The sequence below is a fragment of the Neopelma chrysocephalum genome, unplaced genomic scaffold (assembly GCF_003984885.1).
Source record: "Neopelma chrysocephalum unplaced genomic scaffold, ASM398488v2 Primary Assembly neopelma1_100, whole genome shotgun sequence".
Lineage (NCBI taxonomy): Eukaryota > Metazoa > Chordata > Aves > Passeriformes > Pipridae > Neopelma > Neopelma chrysocephalum.
In genome coordinates, this window is record NW_020897763.1 from 3,236,445 (window position 1) to 3,245,132 (window position 8,688).

Consider the following 8,688-nt stretch of genomic DNA (forward strand, 5'->3'; position numbering starts at 1 on the left):
ATGGCCACAGGTGTGCCGGGCAAAGGGCTGAGCTCTCACCCAGGGCACAGCAAAGGCAAAGCCTCCTTTGTGCAACACACGGGCCTCTGATTACAGCGTCTGACCCCGGCTCTGGGATCGGACACCTCCCTGCCCTGTCTGGATAAAAAAATTCCCAACAGAAACCCACAGCAGAAAACGAGCCAAGATTCCAACAGGTGGAGGAGTGTGGATTTAGCTACTTTCGGTCTTTTCCGGAGCTGCTCCAAGCAGTTTGGGGGCACCCACGTCCCCAGCTGTGACTCCACATTCCCTGTGTCAATCCTGGGAGGTGCTCAGGGATCTCGGAAGGCCTAGAAAGGGCTCTGAGGGGCAGATACAGATGCACAACACTAACCCAGCTTGCACCTGAGGTATCCAGATCCTACCAGAACAAAAATGACGAGCGAGATAAAAATAGCAGCTACGTCAGGGATGCACAGGCTGGGGGGGGGGTCTGGCCGTGCCAAGCGCTGACTCCTCACTCCAATCCATGGCGTAAGAGTTGTATTTTTATCTCGGCTGGGGGCAGCCCGAATTTCAGCTGATCTTGGCCCTGCCTGCTGGCCCAAATGCCAGGCACAGGTCACAGCACGTCGGGCTGGCCATGGCACCGACTGCACCGGCCTGGGAACGGGCCTGGAGCCCGGGATCATGTCCTGGCAGCCCACGCTGGTTTGGGCAAGCCAGAGGGAGGAAGGCCACCATCACCTGACTTCCCCAAGCCTTTGAACCCGGGTGACTCCCCAGCTAATCAGCAGCCGAGCCCTGTCCCTCCCCACCAGCCCTGTTTCACAAGCAGCAGCAATTCGGGTGTGTTTATGCAAACTAATGAAGGGATGAGCTCAAACGGGAGCGGCTTTGACCCGGCACCCAAATCTGCCCACAAATTGTTTTCCTCTGGGAGGTGGCACGTTGTGACACAAGCAGGAGGGGAGGAGCTGCTTTGCCCTCTCCAGGGAGAGTGGTGGGACCAGGGCCGTGTCCCCCCTTGGCATCCCCACTCCGGGAGGGCACAGGGATGGGGTGGGTCAGAGGGACACTGGCAGGCTGCAACTCAAGCCTTCCTGAGCTCCATAAAAATGGAGCTTTGGATCAAAAGCAGCACAAGCTGATTTAGCCAGGTCTGCTCCCAGAGGGGGGTCCCTGTCCCAGGGATCAGGGTCACAGCTCCGTGCTGAGGTCACCAACACAGCCAAAACAGGATCTGCCTGACTCAGCCCCGGGTGCCTTTATCGTGACAGGCCCAGAGCATCCCCCACATGCCTCAGTGCAATCCAGTGATCCCTCACCCTTCCTCCTCTGCTGGCTCAGTCACCCCTGGAAGGACAGTGGGGGCAGGGAGGCTTCACCAGGAACTGCCCCATGGTTCCCTCAGACCATTAATCCCTTTTTTCCCAGACTCCATTTCAGCTGTTCCTAGGATTGGGTCCATCACACCTTCCCGCCCTGGCAGGACACGGGATTTCCACAATCCAGCCTAGAATTGATCCCCTGCTGCCCAAGCCAGAGCCCAGCACAGGGAAGGAGAAGGGCAGGACACCCACAGCCCAGCATTAGTCACCAGACCAATTCCCAGCCTTAATTCCTGGAGTTTGGAGGGTCAGGTTTGGAGTCAGCACGTTGACTAAGCAGCTTTTTGCTAAACCTCCTCCGTGACACAGCCGGATATTCACAGTCACCCACACTCCAACCCAGCCCGTGGCATTCCCAGTGTGGGATCTGGGCTGCAATCCCAACCCCTCACCCTCTCCACCAGCACAGGGCAGCTCCCAGGAAGGACACAGGCCTTGGTTATAATGCTACATTTTTATTAAAGTAACAAAAGCATCCGTCTGTCAAAGGATCTGTACACTCTGGATATAAAATACTACTGTACATTAGTAACCACCCACTCCCTCCTCCGAGTCCTTACAGACTTTCTACCATTTTCAACCAAATACAAAAAGCAGGTCCCGTTCAACAGTCCAGCTTGGTAAAAAAAAAAAAAATGACAGAAAACCCCTCAAATACACTGTCTCAAACTCCACATCACTCGGCTCTGCAGGTGAACATCAGGCTTGAAGGCAGAAGGCAACAGAGCACACAAATTCACAGCTTTTACGTGTAACCAGCTACAAGAGAAAGGGATTATACCCAAATTTGGTTGGTTTTGAAGCTACAAACAGACACCTTTAACATTAGGTTCCTCCACACCAGGGACAAGAAGAACGAGGCTATTTTGGTTCTGGAGGTGGGGGCACGTTAAGAGCAGTTATAGTGTATTCCTTTGGTGGGGGCTGTTGTTCCTGGAAAACTCTTCTGGGAAGAGGGAGGGAATAGAGTTAAAAAAGGGGGGGTGTAAATCTTAAAGACTGCTTTGATCCTGACAAATTGCAACCCAAGGAAGTACCAGCCTTCAGGAGCCAGCCCAGGAGCCCAGCAAAGCTCCTGCTGGGTGCAGGTCTCACCGTGGGCTTTCCACGCAAGCAGGTCAAGGGAGGACTCCAAAAAGCACCGAGATCCCCTTTCCCTGAAAAGGGAATTTGCTTTTTAGAAGTTTCCAAGCACTCCCCTCTCAGTGAGGTCACCTATTGCACAAGTTCACCATGGGAAAAGCCCCCAGTGCTTTGTTTCAACTTCTGCTTTGCTGACGTGAGAGATTTCGGTGGCGCAGAGGGAAGTGATGCAACTGCAGGGCCACACTCTGCTCTTACTGCTCAGGGACAAACAACCACTTGACATTTAAAAAGCATTTAAGAGTCGAGGCTGATTTTCCAGTTCTGGAATTGATGATTTGAAACTTACAAAAAATCTGAACTTTTCCACGTTAGTAGTCAGAGTTGGGGAGCTGTGCTGAATTATTTAATATATTTAAGACCAAGCTAAGAACTGTGGCAGATGGGAGCTTCCTTCCTCTCCCAGAGAGCCCAAGATTTGGAAATATATTGCACAAATGTCTGAGAACTTGAGTCATCATAGGCTGGGCAGGAACAACTCTGGTTTTGCCAGTTAGCTGCCAGGTCAGGAGAGAGGAAGGTTAAAAGTAGGCTGAGAGACAAATCTGGGAAGTTTTGCTACAACCAACCATGTCAATGCCCTCTGCTCCAATCCCTTCTCCTGGGATCAATGGAGGAGCACCAGTGGGTTGGTAAAAAGGCCAAGGACATACAAATATCCCCATAAAGGCTCCTTCCCAACAGGCAGGTGAAGTTTAGGGCAGCCCTTTAGCTCCCACCCCATTTGTAGTTTAAAGGCCAAATCCTGAACAACACCTGGGCAGAGTCTCCCTGAATACAGGTTCCACTGGGACTGCAAAAGGAGCTTTGCTGGAATAGGCAGAGCACAGGACCAGTCATTAATTGTGCAAAAGTTATGTTCCATGAGATCAGAACCAAACGATGCCCTTTACCACGGGGTCACTGGGGACAGGTCCCAGGAGAGGAGGAGAGGGAAGTGCTGCGACTTTAAATGCAAAGTTAGGACACCAAAGCATCTGAGCATCCCACACACAGGGGGAAGAACCCCCCAATACTTCTGATTTTAAGAAATAGGGCAGCAAAGGGGTTCTCACACACCAACCTCTACGGCACAGGGAGAGTTGCTTCAGCTCTTCTGGAGAAGTGACACTCAAGTCAGGAGCGCTGGATTGGGCCACTTGTGCAGGCAGGAGGCCAAGCCCACACCCCGGAGCACTGGGAGGCCACACAAGAGCAGGTCTGGGCTGATGTCTGAGCCACACAGAGCAGAGAGGCTTTGTAATTCCCAGCTGTTCCGTGCTGGTCTCCATGTGCAGCGTGGGAGACAGCCAGGGACTGGGAGCACCAGGGAAAACAGTCCTCCAGTGCCACCACAGCAGCTGCACGAGTCATCCTGGGCACAGCTCTGCACCCCCAGTGCAGCACCTCTGCCTTGCTCCACTTCCAGTGTGGCCCTTCCAGCCCAGCAGTGGACAGGGAAGGTGGAGGGGCTGGAGGCAGGGCAAGCTCCCCTCACTGTGCTGGGAGTGGAGCAGAGCAGAGCTGCAACACTCACTGAGCAGGTCCAGGAGATGTGTGAGAGCAAAGGAGAGGGATCCCAGGGTCCCCAGCATCACCCAGCCCCGAGGCAAGGCTCCCCCAGAACTATATCCAGGCCCCAGAGAGATCAAACCAGCTGGGGAGTGAAGCAGTGAAGGGAGGGCAGCACCTCCTTCCCCCCCTTCTCAGCAGTATTGCAATACCTGGTGATACAGCAATAGTGCTGGGAACCAGGATGGGGAGAGGGTGACACATCTCCCACCGCCAGCCACACTTCCCAGCCTGGCTCTTCCCCCTCATCCTCCATTCCAAGCTGCCCAAGTGAGCAAGCCAGCCCAAAATCGCCATCCAACACTAATTAGGTAGATATCGGCTTCATAAGAAAAACTCACAAGCTTGCAACAGCTTTAAAAAAGGCACCTGGAGCCCCGCCTCCGTTCAGAGCGGCGCCCGATATTTTAATTTTGGATTTTCTTGGATTTTTTTAAAAAATATAAATAGCTCTTCATCTTAAAAATAGATCCTCGGGTGAGGTATTACAGTAGCCTGTGTCTTGGCAGTGTAAGGACAAGGAGGAGTATTTAGCTGGAGACAGTCATGATGTAGTTTTTGGAAGGGCTGGTGCGGCCCAGCATCATCTGGTTCTTGCAGGTGAGCATCCCGTAGGAGCTGGGGGGCTTGGAGGCCTCGTACAAGACGCAGATGGAGCCGTCCTCGCCGATGCGATAGGAGACCTCGTAGGGGTCCACCCAGAGCGTGAGCTCGCTGGGCAGGAGCTGGTAGAGCTGCGGGAGGCTCAGTCCGATCTGGCTCGCTGCCTTGCTGATAATGGGGTCCATTTTGTGGTTGATCCGGATGCAGCGGTACCCGGAGCCTTTGAAGGGTTTCTCGGGGAACCAGTGGTGTTTGTAGTGCTCTGCAAGGGAAGCGACAGGAGCCGTGAGCAGGCGTGGAGGGGGGTCTGTGTCCCGCCGCCATCCTGAGGGCTCCCACATCTGCTGGATGGAGCTCAGGGCTCCTCGGGAGTGCTCCTCAGGCTGCCTCCGGAGCCGAGTGCTCGCCTCTTTGGTCACTGCTCGTTCCAAGGTGCGGCTCCTCGGCTCCTCCAAACCCCCGGAGGGCAGTGCAGGGACCCCAACGCTGCCGGGGTAGATACCCTATCACCCACCCCAAAGCACCGCGGCCCGGGAGCAACATCCAGGTCATTCTCTAAGTTCGGGAGCGCTTTGCTACCTCTTATCTGAGCACAGCAACAAACAAACCGTCCCTCCTTCGGGGCGATAACACCCGGCTGTGCCGGGCTGGGAGGGGACCCCTGAACCACCCAGTGGGGAGGGGAGTGCCAGACTCTGCTGACACAGGGAGGGGGCACAGACCGGCTTGGGATCGTCTGTATCAACCCTCAGCAAGGAGGGTTCCAAAAGGGAGCACAAAGCCCTCGGAGGCCGGGCAGGGGATCTGCTCGCTCCCGGGATGAGGCAGTTTCACGCAGGACCCCACAGGGACAGAGGTGGGTGCCCTGGGGTCACACGGGTGGGTGTCAGTCCCCGGGGGGACACGGGTGGGCACCCAGGCGAAAGCACGAAGAGATATCCGGCGTCAAGGATGGCACGGCCGGGTGTCAGGGAAAGGCACCGATGCGTGCCCGACCCCAGGGGACACAGGTGGGCATCCAGAGAGGGACACCGGTTCTGGGAGCAGCACAGGGGGGCACCCGGAGGACACCCGGTCCTATCCCAGGTCAGGGTGGGGAGCATCCGGAGAAGGAGACAGCCGGTTCTGGGAGCACCGGGGAAGGACACCAGCGGGCGCCTGGCCCCGAGCGGGACAGGAGGAGCCCGGACACCAGCGGGTTTCTCTGGCCGCACTCACCTGCGAGCGCCTCCCGCAGCGCCCCGCTGAAGACCTGGAGCTGCTGCTCGCTGACGCAGCCCCGCGTGCGCAGCAGGCTGGACACGAAGCCGACGGCGGCGGCGATCTCGGGCACCATGTCGGCGCGGGGCCCGCGGCGGGGGCCGTGGCGGTGGCTCATCCCGGCGCTGGGATCGGGAAGGGGGTATTCCCGCTGGGATCGTGAGGGGGAGCAGCTCCCGCTCCGAGGGCTCCGCTCCGCCCGTTCTGCGCCGGCGGCGCCGCGCGCGCCTTATGCCCGGCCAGGGAGGGGCGTGGCCGCGGCGGCGGCGCGCTCCCATTGGCCGCGGCGCTATGCAAATGAGGGGTTATGCAAATCGCGGTTATGCTAATAGCGCGTGAGCTCAGCGCGAGGGGGGCGGTGACGTCACAGCGCGGGGAGGGAGGGGGGGGGCGGTTACGGGGCAGGTTCGGGGTGACCCGGGAGGGGGGGGGACAAGGGACAAGGACGGGACAGGGACAGGGATGGGACAGGGACACACTCCACCCTCGACCCGCGGCACGGCCCCCCGTGCGCCCCGGGGGTCGCGGGATTGCGGCTCCTTGGCGGTCGCCCGCGGCGGAGCCGCCCCGAGCGGTGGAACCATCGAGTCATCGGGTGGGTTGGAAGGGACGCTAAAGATCGTTTCGTTCCAACCCCTCTGCCGCGGGCAGGGACACCCTCCGCTAGATCAGGTTGCTCCAAGCCCCGTCCTGGCCTTGGACGCTTCCAGGGATGGGGCAGCCACAGCTTCTCTGGGAAATCCATTCCAGTGCCTCACCTCCCTCACAGTAAAGTTTTCCCTAATATCCAATCTAAACCTATTTGCTGTCATTTTGAAGCCATCCCCCTTTGTCCTGTCACTCCAAGTCCTTGTCCCAAGCCCCTCTCCAGCTCTCTTGGAGCCCCTTTGAAGGGGCTCTAAGGTCTCCCCTCCAAAACCCTCTTCCAGATGCCAGAGCAGCCCAGGTGCCCTTTGCCACCCCAGAGAAACCCCCCTACAGGGGGTCTTCTCTCCCCAACAGTGTTTCCATCACCAAATTTCCTCCCCCAAGACACACTCACAGATCCTTGTCCCCCAGACAAGGCCAAACCCTTTCCAGAGATCCCCGAGGAGTGCAGGGAGAACTTGCCACCGCTTGCACCGTCCCAGGCAGGTGAGGGAGATGAGGGGGAGCACTGCCATGACCACCTTCATCTCACTGCCTGAGGAGGGTTTGAGGTGAGGACAGACACCCCGGGGCTCGGTGCCTCCTTCCAGCCAAAAGCCAGGCTGGAGGAAGAGCGGGATGCAGGAGGACGTGTCCCATCACGGAGCAGGGAGAACAAGCCAAGGCAGGCGTGGAGCAGAACGTCCTCGGGTGCCTCCTCCAGCCCGGCAGGAGGGGAGAGCAGAGGCAGCCCAAGCCCTGATGCTGTGGGAGATGAAGGAGCACCTTAAAGCCACGACAATGCCGGGAGCTGGCCCAGCTGGCCCGGCTGCCCAGCCACGCTGCCCAGCAGAAACACTGGCCCAGCTCCTGCTGAAACTGGCCCGGAGCTAAAGAACAGTGGGAGGCCAAGCTCTTTGCTTGCCTTTGCTTTGATCAACCATGAGAGAGTTAGTATCAAACCAGGATGGGACTGTGAATGAATATTCCCTGGCAGAGGACCGGGATTGTTCCAGGCCATTGTCTCCCAGCCCCAGATGCCTCCTCAGCGTGCACCGGGGGAGGATCTGAAGCCACAGCTCTGATGTGATCCCCAGTGAGATCTCTTTCTCCTCCTGTGGCTGGGGCCTCATTTGGCATCTCCACAAGCAGTGGGTGCAGCTGGAGCAGCTGGGGCAGGGAAGGAGCTCGTGTGGATTTGCCTGTGCCCGCGGAGCAGCGTTCCCACAGCGCTGCTCCTGTCGCTTATCAGGTGCTCCCTGATAAGGATGAGCCTGAGGCTGCTCAGCCCCAGCACATCCCACATCAGTGGGGCTCTCCCCGAGCCCCTCGGGGTCCTGTCCCATGTGGGCACCACGCTTGGCAAGGGGCAGTGAGAGCATCACCCACCCGTGCCCCTCAAAAGGGGGGATGTCACAGACAGGGCAGGAGCCTTTCCAGCACCTCTCCACACAGCTCTCAAATTCCAATTATTTCCCATGGCTCCAGGGTCTAATAGGATTTTTTGAGGCCTCTTGCTTGCAGTCTGCAGCTCGTTTTACTCACACCCCTGTCACTCCTGGGTGCACACACTGCACACAGGGTGTCACACCCACAGGACGAGCCGGTGGCTGTGCAGCAAAGTGTGACCATCGAGCCAGAGCTCAGAGGAAGAAAATGGCTTTTGAAGTCACAGAAGAGGTGGATATAACAGATCCTGGCCAAGCAGGGCTCTGTGCTGACCCCGTTTCGTGCTCTGTGCAGCTCAAAGGCAAGTGCAGCAGGCACAGGGTGGGGTCAAGCTTGCGAGGAGATAGAGCCAAGGGTTCCCCGAGTCCTCCCCTCCCTGCTCCATCTGCCACTCCATTCATCCACAGAGCAGAAGAAATCAAGCAAATCTCTTGCTATAAACCAGATTTGCCTTTGTAAGCTTTGAAATAAACCCAAGGATTAAAGTCTAAGGACTTTTTTTTTTTTTTTCCCCTTAAGTCAGCAACACACATGAAAGAGCCCGTGGGGGCCTGTGAAACCCGGAGCCCAGCACGCTGCAGGGAGTTGGTTATCCTGCAGCCAGAGGCCCCTGGATGAGGCTGGATAAACACCCAGCCCCAGCCTGTCCACGCAGAGCCCCAGTGCTTCAAACACACCTGTG

At 57.5% G+C, this 8,688-nt stretch overlaps 1 protein-coding gene across 1 annotated transcript; it reads right to left on the reverse strand.

The window, feature by feature from the left end:
* Positions 1-1,808: 1,808 nt before the first annotated feature.
* Positions 1,809-6,109, reverse strand: BTG2 (BTG anti-proliferation factor 2). Its single transcript, XM_027695235.1, has 2 exons — positions 5,889-6,109; positions 1,809-4,932 (listed from the first exon to the last, which is right to left on the reverse strand). Exons 1-2 carry the CDS (start codon positions 6,046-6,048, stop codon positions 4,598-4,600), a joined length of 495 nt encoding a protein of 164 aa, XP_027551036.1. The 5' UTR covers positions 6,049-6,109; the 3' UTR covers positions 1,809-4,597.
* Positions 6,110-8,688: the final 2,579 nt, after the last annotated feature.

Coding starts and splice junctions, on each gene's coding strand:
- BTG2 (XM_027695235.1), bottom strand. CDS start 6,048: ATGAGCCACCGCCACGGCCCCCGCCGCGGGCCCCGCGCCGACATGGTG. Junction 4,933..5,888: donor GCTGCGGGAGGCGCTCGCAG/GTGAGTGCGGCC, acceptor CTTCCCTTGCAG/AGCACTACAAACACCACTGG.